Below are 25,001 nucleotides of genomic sequence, written 5' to 3' on the forward strand. Positions count from 1 at the left end.
CACCAAAGGCGCATTTCTTCGAGTTCATTCTGAGCCCAAACCTCCGAGTCCGCTCCAATACCTTACGCAAATCTTCCAGATGTCCCCCAGCTGATGTGGATTTGACCACGACATCATCAATGTAGATTTCTACCAGTTTGCCGATGAGATCATGAAAAATGTAATTCATGGCGCGTTGATATGTCGCACCGGCATTTTTCAATCCAAAGGTCATAACCAAGTACTCGAACAAGCCGACCGCGCCTGGTACTCTGAACGCGGTCTTACTTATATCCTCTAGGGCCTTGAAGATCTGGTTGTAGCGGCATTACCATCCATAAAGCTCAGCATTTTGTGACCGGCAGCTGCATTGATCAATGTTTCCGCGACGGGGCATCGGGAACTCGTCCTTTGGCGTTGCTCTGTTGAGGTCTCTGAAATCCACACAGACTCGCCATCGGCCATCCTTCTTTTGTACAGGGACCACGCTGGAGATCCATTCTCCATACAGACATGGCCTGATGAACCCTGCGTCCAACATTTTTAGCACCTCTTTCTTAACCTCCTCTAGGATTTCGGCCTTCATCTGTCGTGCTCATTGTTGAAACGGCCGAAATCCTTTCTTAGGTGGGAGCCGATGTTCGACAATGCTTCTATCTAGACCGGGCATTTCAGTATAATCCCAAGTGAAATAGTCCCGGTATTCTTTCAATAGTGCTATCATCGGCTCACGCAGGCTCGGGTCTAACCTTTTGCTGATAAATGTTGGTTGCGGCTTATCCCCGGGACCTATATCGACTTCCTCCAAATCGTTAGCTGATGTAAACCCATACCCCAACTTGCCGTCGCCTGTAAAATCAACTATGGATGCAGGCAACTCGTCGTCATCTGCCACATCGACAGCAAATACGGAGAGATAACAAAAGAAAATTTTCGGCCGACCGCACGGGCTGGCCGTTTCTGTATTACCATTCAAAACTGAATGCTCATTAACTAACCAACTGCCAGAGCAGGCTATTGTTTGTTCATAATGTAACAGTTTCAACTCCAAATAAGAATTATCTACCTTTTGGGGCCGGTCGCTGGGACCGGCCTCTCTAAACCTGCTGAATTCCGTAGCGTGCCAGGATGTGTTTATTCTGTGAGGCCAGTGGATAAAACCAGCCTCAATCCGTTTTTTATCACTTCGATCTGATCAGAGTCTTCTAGCACAATCCCTGAGATCGGCTCTTGTCCTTCTGCATCCCAGGCGTTCATGTCTGCGAGCGAAACCTCGCTGGACTCATCTGCACGGACCACCTCCACTTCATCGCCATCCCGTTGAACCAAATACTGGTGCATTGTGGAAGGAACACAACAATTGGCGTGAACCCAATCCCTCCCAAGCAGCACTGTGTACGTACTCTTACTGTTGATGAAGAACGAAGTTGGGACGATCTTACGACCAACTGTCAACTCCACATTGAGGACGCCCTTTGCCTCCGATGGCTGCCCGTTGAAATCATTGAGCATTATGTTGGTCTTGATAAAGTCAGCAGCAGAACGACCCAATCGGCGCAGCACTGAATACGGCATTAAATTAACTGCGGCACCAGTATCGACCAACATCCTGTTCACAGGCTTGCCATCGATGAGGCCCTTGAGATATAACCCCTTCAGGTGTTTGTAGCTTTTCTCCTTGGGCTTCTCGAAGATGATCGGCTGGGGGCCAAGATCGAGCTGTGCGACGGCCAACTCCTCTGGTTGGGGCGCCCGAAACTCTGATGGGAGCACGAACACCATATTCACATCAGCCGATGGCTTCTCAACGGCTTTTGGCTGCTTGGGGCGCCACTCCCTCCTTGGAGGGCGCCTTTCCACCCTTCGCGGGTGCCAAACTTGCTCCGCGAGATCCGGACGCGCCTTCCTCAGCACGTCGAGGTACCTTGCTTCCACCTCTTCGAGATTGCGTAAGCGCTACACTCTGCGCTTCTGCGAGCGACTAAGTCCGTCAGGACACCATCGTGGACGATGATACTTATCCTCTCCTTCGAGCTCAAGATCATCCCTGGATGGCCGCTCAACATGGTCGTCGTGACGCGCTTTGGGCCCCAAGCGCCGGAACACCGACGTCTCGCCTGACTGGCATCCCCGAGGCCTGCACTCCAGGCAATCATCGATAGTAGGCAATCGGCTCATGCCAGAATTCCAACAGTACCTGAAGAACGGGCAATGCCAATGGTCACGCACAGCCTGGCGCCTCCCCAGCGTTCTCCCCGTGCGGTGCTCGTACTCCTCCTCTTCCGATTCATACCGGCAACGTAGCTTGTACTGATACTCGTATTTTTCAAGAAGCTGATTGGAAGCTGGGAGTTGATTGCGGATGTGACGCACTTGTTCTTCAGTAATATGTTGCTGCTCCGACTCGTCTTCATCTTGGGGCCGTTTGCCAGAATCGGCCTCTCTAAATCTATGCTCGTCACGGCGGCGTATGGGTCCCGCCATGTTAATCTGGAACGCAAAATTCTGGCCCTCAGGTCTAAGATCCGCCAGCTCCACCACGTTAGCCTGTGGGAACGGTTGACTGTCAACCTTCATCGTGTGTTGGGCCAGAATTAATCGGCCTTGCTCAATAGCCGATTGGATCTGCCGACGCAGCTCCTTACAGTCATTCGTGGCATGGGTGAATGACTGGTGCCACTTGCAGTATGGCCTCCCTTGCAGCTCTTGCGTCGTTGGCAGCTTGTGATACTTTGGAAGCTTCAACTGCTTTTTCTTGAGCAGTAAGTCGAATATCTGCTCTGCCTTGGCCACGTCAAAATCAAAGCCCTTCACAAGCCCCTTCTGTTTGACCCACTTGCATGGGACGGGGTTTGCCCCCTGGGTCCACTCTGCCACAGCCACTTCTTGTTCCCCGCTAGAATCATCAGAATCATCTGCTTGGGCCATATTCACATGGTGCTTGAATTTTTCCTGGTATAGCTCAGGGTGATAGTGTTCATACGTCGTGAGCTTCTGTACCATGTGTGCCAGAGAGGTGAATTCCAACTGAAAAGCCAGATCCTTGATTGGCTTAGCGAGCCCCAGAACTGCCAAATCGACTGCCTCCTTTTCTGTGATGCGCGATTAGTAGCATCGATTCTTAACTTCTCTGAAGCGCTGCACGTACTCCGACACACTTTCCCCTCATTTCTGCTTGACTTGGGCGAGGTCAGCAATCCCGGCTTCAGCAGCCTCTGAGTGATACTGGGTGTGGAACTGATCTTCCAGCTGCCTCCAAGTACGGATCAAATCTGGGGCCAATGATGTGTACCAACCAAAGGCTGAGCCCGTGAGAGACTGGCAGAAGAACCGGACCCTCAGAGGATCCGATACTGAAATCATCCCGAGCTGCGTTAGGTATCGGCTCACATGCTCGATGGAGCTGGCCCCTTCTGCCCCGCTGAACTTGGTGAACTCCGGGAGCCGATACTTGGGTGGCAACGGGATCAAGTCGTAGTCGCTTGGGTACGGCTTGGAATAGCCGATCGCCTTTCTCTTGGGCAGAATGCCGAACTAGTCCCTTAGTATTGCGCTGATCTGTTCCACACTAAGAACTCCTGGGGCCGAGGGCTCAGAACTCGGCCCGGTAGCGTACTTCGCTAGCCATGCTTGTTTCTCCGCATCTATCCCTGAAGCTCCTGTACTCACCAACTGTCCCGCGCGTGTTGGGTTGATGTTGTCAGGTATGTACACGCACGTGTAGCCGTGTGGGATCTCCTTAGGCGGCTCGCTCAGGAACTGGATTTCCCCGGGATCACCGCCGATCTTGTAGACGACGTAGATCGGCGAACTCTGCGGCCCTGGAGTTGTGAGTGAGTATGGCAATGGCGGCCTAGACTGAGTGGGGCCTCTCCCCTGTGACTCCCCAGGATTGGTCCCGACGGGGAGTACTGGTTCTTGATCACCTCCTGGACGACGCGATGTGCCACACGCTCGAGCTCGTTCACCAGGCTTTCTGAGTGCCGATGAAGCGAGTGAGCCACCATGTAGTTCATCTCCTGGCGCAAGGCTCTGGTGCGCTCCTCTGATGGTACGGACAGGTCGACGTTGTCAAGAGCGCCTTCGGGTGAAAACCCCTTCCACCTGATGCCGTGGTTGCGGGTCCTCTCGAAAGAACCAATGAGATCGGCTTCGAACTGAGCTTTGACCTCATCATACTTCTGCTAGTGTTCGGGGGTCAGCTCTTCATACGTGACAGGGTTGGCGCTGGCTGGCACCGGTCCCTCGGTCAACGTCCCAGATCCTGGCACACGCCGACGCTTCCGGAGATGCAGGTGAAAGGATCGATGGACCAAGAGGGGGTGAATTGGGCCTTTTTCAATTTCTAAAACACAATAAAGCAACCTTAACCTATGCAATGCTAGTAAGGCACCAATTCACCAACCGATAACTAAGCTACCTACACAAGCTAAGAGAGATATAAAGAGAAGTAAAGCCTAGTAAGGTAGAGCTAAGTTATGATCTCTAAGTCAAGCACATGAATAAATTGCATGAAAGAAAATGCTTGAATAAAGAGAGTGGACAAGAGACGACCAGATTTTTTCCCGTGGTGTCGATGTGTTGGCACACACCCCTAATCCACGTTGTGACACTCACTAAGAGTCTTGTCACCTTCCAAGTCACCGAGACTTGGGCGCTCACTAAGAGTCTCCGTTCACCATCCCGGCGTGGCGGAGATCAAGCCATGTACAATCTTCTTCTCCGGGCTCCCACAATCCTTGGCAAGCTCTGCGAGAAACACCTCGATCACCAAGATCGCCTAGGTGATGCCAATCACCAAGAGTAACAAGCTAGGGCCTTCACTTGAGCAAGAACCGATCACCAAGAATGGATGCACACAAGCTTCTCTCTACTCAAGTCCTTAGCCTTGCTTCTTGAATGATTGAATGATCAATTTGATGGAAGATGAAGCTCAAGGTGGCTCTTGACTGTTGTATTAGTGTATGGATGTTGCCCTGGTGTCAAGAGTAGCAAAATGGCCCATTGGAGGGGTATATATAGGCAGCTCACACGAATAGAGCCGTTGGAGAAAAGCTGCCAGAAAACTGCGTAGCGCCGGTTAATCCGACGATCCTCCAATAGCCAGCGTCGGTTTAACCGATGAATGTAAACTGCCCCTTCTGAAAACTAGCCATTACAACTTGGGCAGATTAACCGACGTATCATCAGTTTAACCGGTGAGTGTAGTTGTCCACTGATCAACTGAAAAACCAAGTCTCTGGACAACTGCACCGACGTTAACTCAAACCAAATCGTCGGTTTAACCGGTGAGTATAATCTTGAAATACCCTGGAAAAACCAACTCTCTGGACAACTGCACCGACGTTAATTTTGAACATTGTCGGTTAATCTGGTGTTAATACTGTCCAGACACTGATCACAACGTTTAACCGATGTATAGAAAATGGTCAGCGTCGGTTAAACCGGTGTATTGAACTTTTTCTGTTTTTGCCTTTTCTGATTTGAGTCTTGAATGAAAACCAAATATTCTTGAGATATGAGTTGAAAACCACTTATTTGAACTTCTAAGAACCTGAGTGACCATAGTGTGCATCCATTTTTGAAAGATCATGTCCATGCTCAAGTTACTTGGCCTTAACCCCTCTTAATAATGCGACCTCTACAAAACTATAAAACCTATACTAATCTAAGTGTCCTTCTCAACCTTGTGACACTTAGTACTAGAAAGATCCTTAGTCTTGTTATAATCTTGAGTTGAATACGAGATCGCCTTTTTGAATAATGAAATTGAGGGGCCTCTTTTGACATGTGACCAAATGAGCGATAATGATTTATTAAGCTGCACAAACTCATTAGTCACAATAATGATTGTCATTAATCACCGAAACATACCTTGAGGGCCTAGATGCTTACAGCAGGGCGTGCCACCTGACCTATACCTGATCAGGAAGGTACAAACGTGCTCTCGATGGTTTGCCTGCATGCATAAACACGTGTAAACATTAGTCCGAGCCGTGGTTAGCTCCCCGGGACGACTCTTGCATCGGCTTTAAAGAGCTGATCGAGTCCCGGTGTCAGATCGGATCTGCATATCTAGATGTTAATAGATAAAGCAAATAACTGCAAAAACTGCTTCAATTAGATCTAGTTAATCCAATCCACGACGGTAAAAGCTTCACTGCTAGATCGGAACATCCTACACGTAATTAGGCCTAACGAGCGTAATAGATAACCAAACCTTAACCAGAAAAGAGGCCTAAGAATAAGCGAAAGCCGATTCCCGGATCAATCCCTATTAAGATCAATGCGAAGCATCTAATACGTCGCCGGATCATCCAACCCGTTTGCAAGGCCTAACCTAGCAGATATTAAGCTGATTCTTAAGTATAAGAACAAACCATAACAGATTAGATCTACTAGATAAAAAAGAAGCAGGGTGTTATCTCTATGCGATTAATTTCTATGCAACGAGAATTAGCATAAAATTAATACATGATCACGCAGAGATAACATGATATTCGTAAATGATAAACAACAAGAGCATGATAGATCTACTAAAGGTCGTGCTACGAACATCAGGATAACTAGAACTACTCGCCATAAAAAATGCTTCAGTACGAGTAATACCAAGGTAAAAGCAAGAACAATGCTGCCCTGATCACAAGAAGTGATCAGGGCAGCATGACGCTTACTTGGATGAAACCCTAGGATTAGGGGTGGCGGTGCGCCGAGAATTGTTGTTGCGAGACGTGATGTCGTTCTTTCTTTTACGAATGTCATAGGGTACATATTTATAGTCTTGTAGACTTGACGACCAAGTTAAACAAAACCTAGTTCAATACGAAAACTAATCTATCTCTAATGATTATAGATAAAGAGAGGCCATCGGCTCCCGACGCATACAGATAAGAAAAGCCCATCGGCTCTTGGCATGGACCACAATCGCCTCTTCCCTGGACAATCTGTATACGCCATCGGCAGCTTCGGCCCATATCCTTCTCGACCAAATTCTGGTGGTAACACAACCGATTCACAAGCCTTCTTTAATTTCCGCACTAAGCCCAATTTGCTCTCGGCCTATTAATTAACCCTGTTAATTTATGGAGATAACACCGGCGCCGGCCCCTCTTCTGCGCCGAGCACGACCCCCTTCTTCACGTCGCCGAGCGGCAGCCGGTGGCCGGCGCCTCCTCCTCCTCCTCCTCCGTTCCGCGGCCACCTCGCCCCTCCCCCCATCGACGCGCGGTGGCTGGTACTGCCGCCTCCTTCCTGCCCCGCAACGCGACCGGCGCCGCACCTATCGACGCCACAGCGGCGCCATCTCCTTCGTGCCTATGAGCTTGTGGTCTAATCGGGCCGATGGGCCAGACCGACACGGAAAACAAACCCTCGTGCCATGCTTGGGCTGAGACCAAGGCACATGAGCTGGCCCGCCCGACGCAATTAAGTAAGCAGCCCAATTGTGCCGGGCCGAGTTGGGCCCGAGCCATGTCGTGCCGAGCGGCCCGAATGGCCAACTATAGTATAGAATGGGCCAGCAGCCAAACTACCAGCATCAGTGTTCGCTGAAACAGAAGACAGAATGCGGTGCACAGTGTTCGATGATAGTTAAGAGGTTACATGCACGAATCTCAAACAATATATAATTATGGCAAAAAAAAATGTAGGCAGTTTCGATCGGCGGGGAAAATAAACAAATGAATCACCGTAAAAGCAAAGTAATAAAATTTTGTTTCTACAAGAAAATTGAGTTGGGTGCTGCTAATTAACTTCAGTAGGGAAGATAAGATTGTGCTGAAAGTAACACCATCTATCCGTTTGGCTTTGACCTTGGAGTGGGTTTCTGGTGTTATACTTAGTGCTTGAAGGATCCGTAGGTCTGCAGTATAGTGGAGATGAAGGTGATGAATGTGACGAACTCGGCGACGACGGCCCATGGCACGGTGAAGTAGTTGCGCTGCACGTCCGCCCACATCACGAAGAGCGGGTACTGGCTCCGCTCCCGCAGCTTCTGCAGCGTCTCCCCGAGGTAGCTCTTCTCCAGCTCCCCCGCCGCCTCGCTCGCCGCGCCCACCTGCCGGAAGAAGCGCGCCACGTCCTCCTTGCTCTCGCTCCCCGTCGCGGCGCTCTGCACCACCTCCGCCGCCACCAGCTCCCCCGCGTCCTCCGCCGACTGCACCAGCTTCGCCATGAGCCATACGTACGCCGACACGGCCCCGGCGCGCTGCTCCGCCGACTGCTCGAACGCCATCAGGTTCAGCAGCAGCGGCGCCGTCCGGAACTCGATCCGCAGCTGCGGCAGCCGCAGCCGGTCCTCGTGCGCCAGCTTCAAGGCCAGCGGCACCGGCCAGCACCGACGCGATGCCCGCCGGGGCCTTGCTGCTGCTCCCGCCGCGCGCCTTCTTGAACTGCACCCACATCCGCTTCAGGTCGCTCGCCGACGGCAGGTCCTCCCGCCCGTAGCTCGCGCGCCACCGCCGCTCCTCGGGCAGGATCGGGTACAGCAGTGGCACCAGGAGCAGCACCGGGAGGCGCCGCAGCAGCCGCGCCGCCTCCTGCATCATCTCCAGCGTCGCGCCGTCCTGGATCCGCGGCGGCGGCTCCCACCTGGTGCGCGCCGCGCTGACCATCGCGTGAAGCAGGTGCAGGATGTGGCACACGGCGTCCGCGTGCGGCAGCGCCTCGCTCATGTCGCGGCCCTTCTCGCCGCCGAGGTAGTAGAGCGCCAGCTTCATGAGCAGGACCGGCGGGGCGTAGCCCGTGGAGTCGAACTCCGGCAGCCTGGTGCTGCTGATGAGGTCGGCGAGGACGAAGAACGGGATCTGGTTCTCGGCGAGGATGAGGTCCACGGACAGCTGCGCCGGGCCGAACGGCGTGGCGTGCAGCGACTGCTCCTCCTTGCCGGTGGCGACGTTGACGAGGTGCTCGAGGATGAAGCAGCCGTCGAGCACCAGCATCTGAATCAAGTCCTCGGCCCTGACGTCGTCCACGTCCTCGGCGGCGTACATGGCGCGTGCCTCCCGCTCGCGCGCGGCGGCGAGGCGGACGTACCCCTGGATGATGCCGAGGTGGCCCGCCGGGTCCGGGTGGCCGCGGGAGATGAGGCTGTGGAGGTAAGCCATCTTGAGGCGGTTGCCCGGGCGGAGGCGGCGCTTGGCGTCCTTGGCGTGGAGCGGGCCGATGGCGACGAGCCCCGGCGTGTAGGCGTCCGGGTTGGGGATGCGGACGTGGCCCGGGACGCGGGACACGCGGTGGGTGCTCACCATGATCCGGTCCTGCTCCGTCGCCGCAGCGTCCTCCTGCTGCTGCGTCAGGCGGCGCGCCAGCCACTCCACGTGCACCGTGATGTCGTCGCCGGCCCTGGCCGGCATGGTCGGCGGTGTCTAGTTAGCTAGAGTTGTCCACCAAGGGTGCCGCAGGCCGCAGCACTGTAGGCGACCACCATGCATTATATAGGTATAGGCAGGGTGGACATGAGGGAGGGAGGGAGGCAGATCAAGGTAACATCATGGATGGATGGCATCTGAACCGAGAAAGATTAGAGACGATGATGACATGGACACGCAAGAATTTCAGCATACGATCTCTGGAGTGATGAAATGGGGGATTCGTAGCTTCCCTTGCTAACAAAGATGATCTAATACTGTGCTAGCTAGTGTGGCAGGAGGGGACGATTCCTTGCTTTGCCGGCACAGCAGGATATGCGCGCGTGAGCCTTGTCTTTTTCAGTGTAGTTATTTGCGTCCAAAATCAGATTGGTTTGAGTTGGGGAAGAGTTTTATGCCATATGCAGGCAGACCTGGTTGCTTTGCACCCATGAGGTGATTCTGATTGGAGCAAGGATCGGGACTGAAGCTTTTAAGCGATCATCATTTGATCAAGGGTGTACCTACACATGATCTTGTTGTGTGTTCAGAGCTCAGACTCCATGTCTGGCAACTGCAGTACTAGTAATTGGAAGCTAGGCACTTCTTTGTTTTACTGAACTGTCGATGTTACCTCGGCCATTAGTGCTACCATGGAGGATTTACGATTTTGTCAGGATGCAGTCTGCTGGGTGACATTAGGTTCATAATTACAGGTAGGGAGGTCAGAGAATTATGCACAATCGTCAGAGGTCTATTTCCCATTATTTCACAAAGACAATACGTCAACGTGTATGCATTGCAATGTAGAATTGGTATACCACAGTTATCTTAGATTGTTGCACGATACTACTGACAGGACATATATGGTGGGTTCCAGTAAGGATCAAAACAGGGGCACCATCACTGGGCAAGTACCATCTTAATATCTTATCTATGCTCATACTTGTTCCCAAGCAGTGTATCAAACTTGGGGGCAACTGAGATCATCCGGGCCACTATTTCTGCCGAGCTCCCTGCGTCTCCTCGCGTTTGTGCAAATGTCCAAGCAGGGTTCCTTGAGTGCTTTGTCACTATCAAGAGGTGGTGGCGGCAACCCAAAGCTGAACTGAAATAAACGACAGCGTAAACTGTGTTATCAGGTGGTGTGCTTTATCTCGGACTTTGGTTGTATATTGCACAAAAGTGGGCATGTACAGATAGCATGCCATAGCTTTTGTTTAGCCTGACAATCTAGTACACACTGAAAGTCTGGAACTATATTACCTGGCAGCTATAGTCTTCTAAATTTGGCTCCATGTATAAATCAACGCCCATGTGTTCTTTGAAGAAAGTCTGAAAATAGAAAGTGCAATTCATTCAGGAACTTTCTTTCGGGTGGGGGGGGGGGGGCATTTTGAAGACCATTCCGTGAAACCGACGATAGCCATACAAAAAGCATAGCCAGATTGCATATCATTGTGCCTGTACTTTTGATATACAATTCCACTTGGGCACAAGAGGCAATAGCGGTAAAGGAATATCTGGAGGATAGAAATCTAGAATTCCATATGCAACACATTAGCAAACCTGAGTTGGCAGTTTGCACGTGTTGATGCAGATACCAAGGCATTTGCTCTCTTCCAGATACTTGCATTTCTCAATGAACACCTGGTGATTGTCATCAAGAAAATCAAACATGATTTCAACCAGAGTCTTAGCAAAGAAAAAAAATCAAACAAAGTTGGAACAAATTGATACCCCACTTGACCAAGATTTTCCATTAGGCAGAGTGATGGAATTAACTGAACATGTGCCCATCAACCATTGGCATGAAAGTGCTGTCGCTCTAGCTTCTCAAGTAAGACGCCAGCAATTCAAGATAAACCAAGTTAAATAGAGAAGAATATGAAGTATAATTGGAAATGATGTACTATTTCCTTGATGTGAACTCACCGAGCATCATGGCAGCTAGTTGACCATGAGCAATTGGTGCTAAAAGAGCTTTGTAAAGAACAAGCAAGAGAGGCGGAAACAATGATTGTAGTACTCTGACCTGGTGTTTTTAAGGAGGAGAGATGCAGAAAACTAAAATTGATTTAGGTATTAAGTTCACGTGCTAGATAGATGTCCAACATAATAGACTTGGGAGGAAAAAGAGAGGTGATATACAGCTGCCTGCTCAGTCTCTGAAGCACTCTTCCCCTTGACCATGAGACGATTTGCAACCTCCATCAACCCGGCATACCCAGGCTTTTCGGAATCCCATCCAACCTCCTACAGCTTTTCAGAGAATTAAAAATGTAATCGCATGTCTTTTGTTCGAAACTAAGATATCATATATTGACCTAGAATTTAGTAAATACAAGTGAATAGGTGATTGGTGTTATAACTAATTGTACCTTATCCGAATTCACATGAATTTTTCTTTTACCACTTCCAGGGAATTGTCACATTAGATGCAAGTGTAATTTTTCCATTGATATGGCATTGAGTATTTTACGTTTCTGGAGTGGCAGGCTGTCTGAAAACTATGGTAACATATGAAATCTGCCATTTTAACTTTTTTATGGTTGAAATCTGAAAGGAATATAGGTCCCCCCCCCCCCCCCCCCCCCGAGAAAAAAAAACTGAATTCAACAGATTGAGCATTCAATTTAGATTATAACATAATAATAATAAAAATCCCATTTCCGAGATAGAGAGTTTCGAGCTGGTTCTTTGCTATTACCAGAGTACATACTGCGATAAACTAATAACTGCCGGTGCAAGTTTATCCATGTGCGTGGCGTCAATTCTCAGGATCAGTCAAGCTATTTTTGTTCTTTTTGAAGAGAATTAGTCAAGCTATTTGGAAGCAAAGCAGAGTCTATTGTCGAGTAATGTTCAGAAGATTCCTCTATCTATCCTGACAGAACCCTGAACCAACGAAGTCAATATTGTCAATTCATTCACTCTTCCATCGACCGAAAAGAAGCTAGCACATTCGTGTAAGGTTTAACTGCAGGAAGGAAGGAGTGGGTCGATGGAGCTCACCTCCACCATCTTGCGTCGGAAGAAGGCGAGGAGGAGGTCGTCCGCGAAGGAGGGCCGGTATTTGCGGCTCTTCCCCGGCGCGGCCGCAGCATCGACCTGCATCGAAACCAAGTAGCACCACACCATCACCTCCGGCCACTGCCGCAGATGGACAGACAGATAAAGGTGCGTTGTCTGGTACCGAAAAAATCACCTGCGGCGAGGAGGAGCGGAGCCGGCGGCTAGGCCGGCGGCCGAGCAGGAGAGGAGAGGGCGGCCACGAGGAGGAGGAGGAAGACGGCGGGCCGCGGGAGGCGAGGGGCAGGCCGCGTGTCGCGAGCGGCGTCGCCATGGACACGGACAACCGCGAGGTCCGCTGGCGCTGGTGGTGGGAGAGTGAGGACGACGGCGAGCGAAGCATCGGGGATAGCCGGCCCGCGAGGACCCACAGGCTCCGCAGCTGTGTGGGACCCAGTCCAATAATGGAAGAATCCTTATGTCATGGGCCATCGGACAGCCCAAGTAAAAACACAGTCGTTTCAGTTTCAAAAACACACACACACAGTCGTTTCTTCACAAAAAAAAAGAAGAAAAAAGAAAAAAAGAGTCGTCTCCGTCGATTACTTGTGGACGGCCGACGACGCTTGCCGGCTCGGCCCCGCACCAGGTTAACATTTTCGGTCGAATTTCGCCGAAATTTCGGTATTTTTTTCGTTTTTGCTATACACTGGGAAAAGAAATTTCGGTATTTTTCGTCATTTTCTGTTTTCAAATTTAAAAATTCAAAAATATTTATAAAAAATTCGGAAAAATATGATAAAAAACTAGGTGTTCTTCTGAGCAAATAGGACTAGAACACACTCAAATCTAAGATCATTTGCTAGGCTAAAATTGCATTTTAGTTAAAAAACAAGGTTATTTGTAGTCTAATGAGGTAGAATTTATAGTTGAAAGTTGGCATGCTTTCAGAATGCTTTAACAATTCTCTATACAAATTGAATAAAAAAAATTCAAACACTGTCACATGAATTGATAACCAATTCAAATCATGTTTGTCCTGGATTTAAAACAATTTTCAATTGGATCAACCAATGTCTCTGAAATTTTATAGGCATATCCGCAATAACAAGAATAATAAAAGTCTAGTTGAGGCCCAAGAGAGAAAATGGAAATTGTCATATGAAATGACAAGACTTTTAATTGGTAGTTTTTGAAATAATTAAATAACTTTCAAGCCATTACTCAAATGAAAAAGTTCCTGAAACAAAAGTTGTAGATCTCGGAAAACTGAACAAAGTTGGTATTCAAAAGTTTTTCATTTGACCTCGGAAACAGTAGGAAAATCACAACTGACATCATTTTCCGGTCGAAAATCACCGAATTTCGGTCGAAATCACCGAAATTTCGTTTTTGAATTTGAATTCTCTTTCCGTTCGGAATTAGCAAAATTTGGCGAAATTTCGGCCGAAATTTTGTTTCCGGCAGTTGGCGGGATTCGGTAAAAAAAACGAAAAGGTAAACCCTGCCTCGCACGCCTACTTGGGCTGGAGAGGGCCGGGAGAGCCGCTGGAAGCAGCGCGCGTTGCTGGCGTGGATGCGGATGCAGAACGGCAGAACCCATAGCGGCGGCGGACTCGAACGGGTAATATATATATATATATATATATATATATATATATATATATATATATATATATATATATATATATATATATATATATATATATATATATATATATATATATCGAAGGGCAATTTTGTTAACTTCTGTCTGTAAGATAAATGAATAATGCATCTAGAATTACAACTTTGGAGCTTTTGTTTCTGATAGCAACAAAGTTTTTGAGTGCTACAGTAACTGACAACGTTTGACCACTGATTAGGAGTATTAAATGTGGATAACTGACAAAACTCATTCCACAACTCCCGAGTGAAATTGCGAGACGAATCTTTTAAGCCTAATTGAACTATGATTGAACAATGTCGTGCTACAATAACCAACCTCTAATGACAAATTAATTAGTCTTAATAAATTCGTCTCGTGATTTCCCGTCCATCCATATAATTAGTTTTATAATTAGTCTATGTTTAATACTTTTAATTAGTGGTCAAATGTTGTCTAAACCTTTTCACCCAAAATTTTTTGGGAACTAAACTCCCCCATAACACACTTGGAGCTACACAAGTTAACAGAATGTGTCTCTATCTCTTGGATCAACAATGGAAGAGTCGCTCGAGCTCGTCGGTGGGGTTGGCCAGCCACGCGCAGAAGAGGCACGCGGGCACGGTCACCGATGCCGCCGATAGCGCGGCCAGGCAGCCGAAGTGTGCCGCGTCCTTGGCGACCACCGCCACGGCCATCATGGCGAGCTCGGCGAGGCTGGCCACTGCGATCTCCGTCGCGCCGATGAGCTTGGCCTTTCCCATCGGGTTCCCCGTCTGCACCACCTGCAGGCTGACCACGCTGTACGCCATGTGCCCCAGCCGCGACGCCACCTGCATCATCCATGCAGTAATGCACAATGGTCAATCGATGATCGTATGAAAAAAAAAGTCCAGGCTCAAGCTATGGCTGCTCCACCCATGGCGAGATAGGAGGTGGCGGCCTTACGATCAAGCCGAGGAAGGCGAATAGGGAGCCTTGCCGTGAGACGGGGCCGGTGAGGAAGACCAGGACCGCCGCGCCGAGGAGCGCGCTCTGAGCGATCAGCCCAGCAGCTCCGGCCTGTCACGGTGGAACGGAAGATAGTAAGGCCGGCAACATTCGGTTTCAGAACTGGAACGATCGAGCACGATGTCATGTTCCTTGGATGAATGCATGACCTAGCTGGTCCTGGCTTTACCTTGAGGATGCCCAGCTCCTTGACGAGCTTTGGAACCATGAACAATTCGCTAGTATAGTAGTATACGGCGAGCTCGATGATCACCGAACGAAGAATATACAGGGGAGACAACGCAAGCATCTGTGCTGCTGCGCGTACCGTGGTGGATGAGGAACGTGGTCATGAGAGCGCCGGGGCGCGAGCGCGACGTTGAAGCAGACGAGCACGTAGGCGAGGCTCGCCGGAAGGACGGGCTGGCGGAGGTACTTCGTCCAGCCGTGCCTGATGGTCGCCCAGGCCTCGTCAGCTGCCATTAGAGAGAGGGGAACAAACAAAGTTTACAACTGCTCTACTAGTGCACTTAAGCTTCCTCGATTGATCACAGTGGCCTACAGTTCAGGCCGCTTACCCTTTTTCCTGATGCTGAAAGGAGGATCTGTGTGCGTGCTCCCATGTTCAGAGAGCTGGAGCGAGCCCAGACTGGTAGAGTGGTCGAAGATGCCGTCAGCGAGTCGATTCATCGCACCACCTAGAAATAACTGTAGAACAAATAAGGGATTTAAGACCTTCTGAAACTGGCGAATGCAGCATACTAATGAGAATGAGAACTACTGTCGGAGGCACCAGAAGTGGGAGAGCGCAGAGCGAGATGGCGCAGGAGAGCCTGATGCAGGTCAGCGGCTCGTTCCTGGAGAGCAGGACGGCGAAGATTGACGCCCCTGCCGTCTGCACACACGACAGCACGCGCAGATTACAGGAGATATATAGTAACAGAACGGGATGTCTAGAGCTTGCAATGACCATGCCGGTGCGCACCTCGCAGAGGAGGTCAACTCTGCTGAGCGTCGCGTTCGCTCGCGCCAGCGCGATCGGCCTGCCTTCCCCTGCTAGCTTCAGCCACAGTCACAACAAGTGGCAGCAGCGTTCTCATGAGCGAAACTGGCTTCAAATCTGACCTTTTTAGGGGAATGCGTGCTCGGGAGTTAAGTCACCTGCACGACGAAGTCGCGCTCGGCGACGACGCCGAGGGAGACGCAGGAGAGCCGGTCGACGGCGGTGGACGCCACCAGCACCGCGAAGGCGCGAACCACGGCTGCAGGAGCAGCGCCGGCGCCGTGGAAGCCCGGGGGAGCGTGAACGCGTACGCGATCATCGCGGCCGACACCCAGTGCGCTGCGGTCTGACACGCCACTGGCACTGTCAGAACTAGCTAGCTGATATAGAATCAGGCACACGGATCCTTGTTGCATTCACCTGGATCACGGTCAGATATCTGTACGCGGGGATCCGAGGGAGCGAGCTGATGAGCTCCCCGACCAGCGGACCGGCCGCGAACACCACGAGCTGCGCATCGGAATTTCGTCAGAGGTCAAAGCTAGTCTGCAAAGATCGAGCGTGGATTGAATTGCAATCAGATGGCAGTAACAGAGCATGGCGCACCTTGGTGAAGAAGCCGAGGACGGCGACGGGGAGGAGGCTCGGGTGGAGCGTGGCCATGGCGGCGGGCCAGGCGAAGTTCCAGAGCTGCTCGGTCACGTTCCCGGCGAGGCAGGCCGCGTACAAAGCTGTCATGGCGCCCGGGTAAGCAGCGGTTTCGCCCAAGAGGCGATCGCCGTCGGTGTCCCTGCTCCGAAGGGCGGCGACGGGAGACGAGCCGGCGGCGGGCTCGCCGTCCTTGAGCAGGGTCAGCTCTGTCCGGAGGATGTCGGAGGAAAGCTGGACAAAGGGCAGGACGTCGACCTCCTTCTCGGCAGCGGCGGCGAGGCCCGTCGCGCCGGCGCGGTCCGGGGAGGCGCAGCTCGCGGCGGCGCGCCTTGCTGGCACTAGACTGCAACAATGCGCAACACGGCACGCGGGCACGGTACGGTGAGGTTGCGAGGACAGGGAGAGGCGAGGGCAGAGCAGCACGCTCGGTACCCACCTGTACGGCGGAGCCGCGACTCGACGGCCGACTGGGCTCCGCGCAGACGACGTGCGGGGAGGGAGGACGCGCCGGGAGGTGGCGGCGTGCTGCGAGTGAGGCGGGGCGAGCAGCTTGGACACGGACGCCGCCATGGCCGTCGGCCCGGGCCCCCGTCGCCGTCCTCTGCGCGGGAGCCGAAACGGATAAGGTGGATGGTTCGCCGTCCTCTGAATGAAAATAGTTTTGAACAATAAAATTAGTTATAAGTTTTTGAAAGTGAGCTGTCCAGACTAGGAAAATTCCGCCAGATGAAGGTAAGGTTACCGCGGGTTCATCCGACTGCAGACATTCATTCGGTGGCAAGCAGTGGTATAGATGAGTAAATTTTTTTGATGGGATGTGTATTTTTTAAAATTCGTAAAATAAAAAATATAAAAATTCAAGATGCCTGATTGGATCGGCCCATGAACACGCGGGTCACGCGCGGGAAGGGTCCCCCTGATTTGCCCGCGCGCGCCCACTTTTATTAGCCGTCTCCATCCTCACACACAGTGAAGCCTCTGGCGCTCCCCCACTCGGATTCGATCGGATTCTTTCTTCCTCGGCCGGCGTCCAGCGCGGGACGGAACGAGCCTCCAAATGGCAGGTGCGTCCCCCGCCCGCTCGCGCGCCCGCGCGCGCTTCCGGCGGCGCCCGTCCGCGCACCTGACCGGGTTCTCCTCTCTCCTCCTCTCGCAGCCACGCGACGGCCGGCGTCGGGGGCGAAGCCCAGGGGTGGCGGCGGAGGCGCGGGGAGGAGGAGCGCGTGGCTGGCCGAGGACGGGAGCAAGCGCTGGGGGGAGGCATTCTTCCTGCTCTACACGCCCTTCTGGCTCACGCTCTGCCTCGGCATCATCGTCCCCTTCAAGCTCTACGAGGTACTCCTGGTTGATCTGCGGCGGCATGCTTGGTTTGGTTATCGGTTCATGCTTCATCGGTCGGGTCCTCGATCCGATCTGTTGGATCTCGGCCGTGTTCTTGGAGTGGAGTGGGTTAGCGGATAAATTATTAAATTATCTAAGACATTCTTGGATTTTTGTGCCATGTGCAGAGGTTCACGGAGCTGGAGTACCTTATTCTCGGATTGGTGTCCACCGTGCCGGCGTTCCTCATCCCCCTCTTCCTCGTAGGGAAGGTAAATAAATAACACCCTCTTGTTCCCTCGTCTCTGTCAGCTCGTCAACATTTGCTCTATGTCATTGTCATTCTTTTAGAGGACAATGTAGATGTAATTTCACTGATATGTATTAGCCATCTGCCACCATTAGGTGAGACCAAAAAAACCTGCAATCGAGAAACACTGAGTGCCTGTATGCAACAACATAGGCATAATTAAAACTGAAAATCCAGAGTGGCGCTTGTCTTGGTGCGTGATGGCTGGGTAGGAAGGAAAATATTAAACACTTGGTATGGGGAGAGACTAAGGTTGGTGATGTTTTGGTGTTGCCACTTGCCAGATCTTGAGATTTTAAAGATTTAAGCACCCACCAGTATGGGTCCTTTTGCCTATGCCCCCCTCCCCTATGTGCTCAGAATTTTACAAATGTCGGCCACAAGCCCAATGGCATAGCTTGCGCCTTGCAGGCTCACTGTGCTTGAACAAACACTAGATGCGCTCTTCTTCCCACCTTTGGGACGACCTGGTTATTTTTTTAATCATGTATCAAAATAGGTTCAGTTTCTATGTACTCATGAAGACAACCACATGATTGATTTGTACAACTCATACCAGGTCGCATGTTAGTGTGTCCTCATTGCTTAGTTTACTCCTGAACGTTTGCTCTTGTTCTGTCATTCCATTACTTTACTTCCATTTTGCGTGCTGGCTATCATTCTGGAGATAAAAAGAAAAGAGCTGGTGTTTGACTTTTTTGGTGCCCCTAAAGATACAGCAATTCATTTTTTTATTAAAAATGCACTCATTTTCGTAAGAATATTTAATTTGAACCTTTCTTTTTAACATAAAGAGAATTCATATGTTCACAAACTAATTCATCTATACTTTCACTTTTCAGGCAGATAGTGTTAGAAGTTTGAAAGATCGATACTGGGTCAAGGTAATTATTCTCTCTGTGAATCATTTGTGGCAATTTATGTTTTATAGAAGTCGTTTTCACTTAATAGGTCAACATTTTGTAAATTGTATTTGTTACTGTACATCGGCTCCTAAAATTTCAGCTAGTTAACTTTAATGAGTTGCAGTTTGATCTGGTGAGTGCTGGAAAAACAAAATTCTTGGTGGCATATAATGAATATTTGGGATTTTTGCCAATTTGTATATGATTAATTGGCACTTTAAAAATTATTTATAATCTTAATTTAGTGTCCAGTTACTCTAATGATTCTGTAGCCATCTAGTAATGGTCTAATACAAGGAACTAGACTTGTACTAGTTCTCAACTGTTTATGGGCTTCCTTTGGGTGCTGAGGATTTGTTGGTTAATTTATCTTTTTAACATTATTTGCTAAAAATCCAAAATGCATCTTATCATTGCAGGCTAATATCTGGATTATAATTTTTAGCTATGTTGGTAACTACTTCTGGACACATTACTTCTTCACGGTCCTTGGTGCTTCGTATACTTTTCCATCATGGCGGATGAATAATGTAAGATTTGATGGCCTATAGTTGTTCGTGTTGATGTTATCCCTCATTTGCAGTGGCATCTCTACTGTACACATGCACAGTTATAAGACTGCGATTTGTTATCACGTGTGCCAACATGCTTGTGATTGCATAAGTAGAGGTTTCGTGTTTCCAATCCTATGTAAGAGCAGTTAAACTGAATTCTCTCTATCTTAGGTAAGTTTAGGTCAATTCAATGTTAGTTTTTCCGATGTTGCGGCTCAGCTGGTTTAGTGAGATTGTGTCTCCTATCTGTGGCGTTTTGGGTATGCAAGGTCTAGTTCCACCTCTATCTACTTTTCTCTATGCTCTACTGAAATTTGATGTACTACCAATAATTTTTCATAAACAAGGTGGGGGCTGCAATGCACCTGTTTCTTTCCTTCCAGTAAATGGCCAAAAAACGTGGTATTTACTTATCACGTGGAACGACTCTGGTATCAAGATTTGCATCCAATTTTGCAAGGTTCACCTATATTAGCACCTTTTCTGAAAGTTTTATTGTACTTGAATTTGATGATGGAAATGTGCATGCTTACTTCTCTTCCTACGTCATATACACCCTTCCATCAGTTTTCTTTCATCGAAAACTCGAAATAGGTGATAGTGGAAACTAGTTAGCTACCTGGCATGTATATTCTACAAAAAAAAAAGACTCCTTTGTTGTGCAATCAATGGATTATAATCACTTTTCTGCTTTTGTCAATTCTTTCTTAATACAAATTTAATCCGAGTATTACACAAATTACTTCTCGCAAATGTGTCAAAGAACCTTTGTGCCCATTTTGCTGAGTTAATCATAGATCATTGTTCTAGTAGTTTCTATAATTTGTAACGTTTCTTTAATTACTTTCATGTTTCAGGTACCCCACACGACGTTTCTCCTGACTCATGCTTGTTTCCTGTTCTATCATATGGCGTCAAATATGACACTTCGCAGATTACGTCACTCTATAGCTCACTTACCACAGTCTATTCGGTGGTTATTTGAAGCCGCATGGATTTTGGCACTTTCATACTTCATAGCATTCCTGGAGACCCTAGCCATTGCAAATGTATGCTCGAGCGTATATTTCTAGTTAACTTCCTGATTTCTATTTCTAGCGAAACTAATTTTCCTTTTAATATACCGTGTTTGATGAGTTCATGTCTTATTACAGTAAAGAGTTTAATGGTCACCAATTTGTAGTGGTGTTTCTGTATGTCCCTTGCTTAGTCAATTGGGCACCCGCATATCATTTGATTCATTTCCAATGTTTGCATGCTGGACCTGGTAGACAGTTCAGGAATCTGGTCATTTGGACATACATAGTCGTTGACAATGGAACATAAAGCTTCTAAATAAACCATGTTTTTTAAGACTCATTATTTCAGTGAGTTATGTGCATGTACCATTAGTTGCAAATTTACATGATGTGATAGTTCCCATTATTTTCCCTGAACACAATGTGTTAGTTTCATTTGACCATTGTTGTACTCTGAGAAAAAGATGATTGTTTTGATTAAATTATTGCAAGTATTGGGTCTATTATCATCAGATCATGTGACAATAATCGTGGAGTTTAACTAATTGAGAGCATCCATCTATCAATTCCTTTTGGCATGACATGCTTCCTGTTAGTCATGTGGAAAAATATAGCTTGAATCTATAATTGGTAGCCTGCATAATGGAAGAGTCACGGTTCATTTGGATTAACTATATACACCAAATTTAGGATAAATATTCAAATCTGACCATAAGTTTGGGCAGGTATGATTGTTCAGTACATTTTGTTTCTGGGCATGGTTGACACGGTTTATGTTCGATAAGATGGCCTGCTTATGAAACCAAATACAACTCATATTGCTTTTCATGTTTCAAGAATGTTATCTAAGAAGCCAAGCTTTCATGTTTGTACTTTGTAGATATATGTGACGGTATCTGTCTATTTCTTGTTTCCACATGCTAATGGTTGAAGTTTTTCTGCTGACTTTTGCAGTTCCCGTATTATGAATTTGTGGATCGGGATATAATGTATAAAATAGGTTCATTGTTCTACGCAATATACTTCATTGTCAGTTTCCCAATGTTTTCAAGGTAAACTTGAATCCACCTTATATATGATCAACTAGTTCCTACAGATATTCTTTTTGCTCAATTTCTTGTACTTGAATGCATCTAGCCCCCCTTTATCATCAATTACTATTTCTTTGTGTTTTATCCACCATGCTGTTTGCCTTTGATAATAAATCAGACTCTGTTTTATCTGTCTTAAGTTTACCCAAACATCTATTTATACTAAGATGTATTGAACATGTGTAGCACCTCTCAACCCTCAAGCACCAAAATAGTATGAATTTAAAGTTTTGGCTGGGTATGTGGGAGTTTCAGTTCCTTGAGTTCTGTGAATTTTGTTAATCCATGTTTTGTCTATGTGAAGAATAATGTTTAGTCTGAGATTAAGTAACCAAATCATATGTATCATCACCTTACGAAGTAAGGGAACCAAATAGTTGCACTTCCCATGTTTTAATTTAGTTGACAAGTCGTGGCTACGATTTGGTTCAGTGCTTGTTTTATAGAAAACACAGATAATCATCATAACCTCAATGCAACCTACTGAGCCTCTGCTACTTGTGATTCAGGATCGATGAGAAAGATGAGAAGTGGAACCTGTCCAGGGTAGCTGTTGACTCTTTGGGCGCGGCGATGCTCGTTACGATAATACTGGACCTGTGGCGCATATTTTTGGGGCCAATAGTGCCCATCCCCGAGTCGAGGCAGTGCGGTCAGCCGGGGCTCGCGTGGTTCCAGCCGCAGAACTAAAGCATCTGATCCGGTGAAGCTGCAGGTATCCTGTGTTTCCACGAACATTATTGGGGACTGATAAAATCCTCCTCTCCCTTTGAAGGCTGAGGCTGCGCCGGAGAGGCATGATGTGAAGTGTAGAGCGGCTGTGGCATCGTGAATATTTGCGTGTTGTGATCTTGTAATGTTGTGTATCAGGTCCATGCCATACTGTAATATGCATGTATCTGTAGTCTATCTGTACGAGATGTGTAGCTTCGCCATCCCGTGGTCCGCAACATTGCTGTAGAAACGAGAATGATACATTTTTTTGGGGTTTTGTTTTGCATTTCATTATTGCCATCCATTTGATTGGAATAATAGTAATAGCTATCGTCAAGGGTGCATTCTTTACAGCAGACAGCAGTGGTGGTTATTCCTCCTCTTTTTTTTTTTTTTTTTGGGGGGGGGCATTCTAGCTGCCCACCTAGTTAACTTGAGTTGCTAAGGATCGTCATAGGTTTTGGCAATTGGTGAATATAGTATTCCAAACAAAATTGTAAGGAAGAAACACTAGCCCAAACGGTCGCGAAGAAAAAAAGAAACGCTTTGCCCAAGGCCCATGGCCTGTAGTCCTTTGGGCTACAAATCAGTGTTATACTATCCACATCAAGAAGTTGTGTAGGAGTAGCAACTAAGCATGTAGACTAGAGATGATGGCACACAAAAAGGCAATGATCTAATTCTAATCATGCTTTCTCCATGGAGAAACAAACACTAGTCGCAAAAAAAAAAGAGAAACAAACACTAGCGATCCAATTCATTCATCAATCTAGACTATAGAGAGAGAGGAGAGAGAAACGCATCGACGCAAGCACACCTACATGATGGAGAAGACGGGCATACAGCGAGTAGGTGCTTCCAGTCCACGGCAAACGGCTTGGCACTCGAGCACCGACCCTGCACCCTGGGCTGGCTCCCGACGCTCCGCCGCCGACGCCGACGCCGACGCCGACGCAGGCGCGGGGCCTCCAAGGACGGGGGCAGCAGCAACACGTGTGGCGTGGCCCACTGCGAGATGGAGAGGCTCATCATCAATCCAATCGGTCCCCGGGTACCGCTAATTTACGGTCAACCGTACGGGAAGCGTCCGGTCGATTTTCCGACCACACTTTTTTTTCATTTTTAGAAATTTTTTTGTCGTTTTCTGAGAAAAATGAATTCATACATTTTTTATGAGTCAAAAAAAATTTCAAGTGAAAATTTAGTGGGTAGAAAAATTTCAAGAAACAAATTGGTGAGATAAAGAAAATTTACGAGAAAATTTTTGACAAAGAGAAATTTATCAAATGGAAGAAACAAAAAAAGTACATCAAAAAAATTTTGTATGCAAAGAACCAAAAAAAACTGGATCTGGGCCGCTGCCGGACCCACCGCGCCCCGCCGCCGCCGGACCCGCCGCTCCCCGCCGCAGGACCGTCTCGTGCCGCCGGACCCGCCCCTCGCGCCGCCCGCCCCGCAGTCCCCGCCGCGCCTCCCACCCCGCCACCGACTCGCCATGGAGTTACCGTGGGGGAGGGGGAGTGAAGGGGGAAGGGGAGGGGGATCTGGGAGCGGACGGACCGGGGGCGTGGGGGAGGGGGAGTGAAGGGGGGAAGGGGAGGGGATCTGGGGCGCGCGGATGGGTTAGGGTGACGGGGTGCGGGCGGACAGGCCGGGGTGACCGTGAGTTTGGAAACTCACGGTCAACCTTAAACTCAGCATTCCGTCGGTCCCCTGCCCTGCCCTGCCCGCAAGAGAGGAAAGAAAAAGCACATCCAAATCTGCCAACGCGACGCTTTTGTCTGGTCGTCATGCTCGAGCGCTGCCGCCGCGGTCATCAGGGCCCTGTTTGGACGTCCAGATCCAAAATTTTAGATAGAAGAATCTTAGTTTTTAGAGTATTAAATAAAATCTAATCACAAAACTAATTGCAGATCTCTATGGCTACTTTGCGAGATGATTCAAACAAGTATATTAATCCATGATTAGTGGATAGTTACTGTAGCATCACTGTAACAAATCATGGCTTAATTACCGTTATTAGATTCGTCGCGAAAAATTACACCCATCTATAAAAAAATTTCGCAAATAGACTTTGTTTAATATATCATACATATAAAATTCCTTGATCCAAAAATTTGGATCCCTGTAACCAAACAGGACCCAAGGCTTCCAGTGGGCGGCGCGCCGCGGCGAGGTGTCCAAATCGTCCAAATCTTCCAGAAGCACACGGCGCCGCTCAACTAGTAATGGATAGAGGGGTAGAAATACCCTACAAGGAAGCTAAGACCTACAATCTATTCTCGCACACCGCAATCTATTCTTTATTGTTGTTTATTGTTGTCTGTTCATGTGCAGAGCACGATCGGATGAGGAAAGAAAACGGAAAAACCCTACAATCTATTCTCGCACACCGCAATCTATTCTTTATTGTTGTTTATTGTTGTCTGTTCATGTGCAGAGCACGATCGGATGAGGAAAG

General features: G+C 48.6%; 1 protein-coding gene and 2 pseudogenes across 1 annotated transcript; 1 reads left to right on the top strand and 2 right to left on the bottom strand.

The window, feature by feature from the left end:
* Window positions 1-7,672: 7,672 nt before the first annotated feature.
* Window positions 7,673-12,718, bottom strand: LOC120664157 (annotated as a pseudogene).
* Window positions 12,719-14,385: 1,667 nt separating this feature from the next.
* LOC120664158 lies at window positions 14,386-17,262 on the bottom strand (annotated as a pseudogene).
* Window positions 17,263-17,549: 287 nt separating this feature from the next.
* On the top strand, window positions 17,550-22,891 carry LOC120664159 (cycloeucalenol cycloisomerase-like). Its single transcript, XM_039943196.1, has 8 exons — window positions 17,550-17,691; window positions 17,784-17,962; window positions 18,136-18,219; window positions 19,100-19,141; window positions 19,582-19,692; window positions 20,574-20,765; window positions 21,690-21,787; window positions 22,336-22,891. The coding sequence occupies exons 1-8, from the start codon at window positions 17,685-17,687 to the stop codon at window positions 22,514-22,516; spliced, it is 894 nt and encodes a 297-aa protein (XP_039799130.1). The 5' UTR covers window positions 17,550-17,684; the 3' UTR covers window positions 22,517-22,891.
* The last annotated feature ends 2,110 nt before the right edge of the window (window positions 22,892-25,001 follow it).

The sequence above is a fragment of the Panicum virgatum genome, chromosome 3N (genome assembly GCF_016808335.1).
Source record: "Panicum virgatum strain AP13 chromosome 3N, P.virgatum_v5, whole genome shotgun sequence".
NCBI classification, from domain to species: domain Eukaryota; kingdom Viridiplantae; phylum Streptophyta; class Magnoliopsida; order Poales; family Poaceae; genus Panicum; species Panicum virgatum.

Bases quoted from the DNA above. Each gene is read 5' to 3' on its own strand.
- LOC120664159 (XM_039943196.1), top strand. The intron at 18,220-19,099 runs GTAAATAAATAA...TTCACTTTTCAG, and splicing joins CCCTCTTCCTCGTAGGGAAG to GCAGATAGTGTTAGAAGTTT. The intron at 19,693-20,573 runs GTAAGATTTGAT...TTCATGTTTCAG, and splicing joins CATCATGGCGGATGAATAAT to GTACCCCACACGACGTTTCT.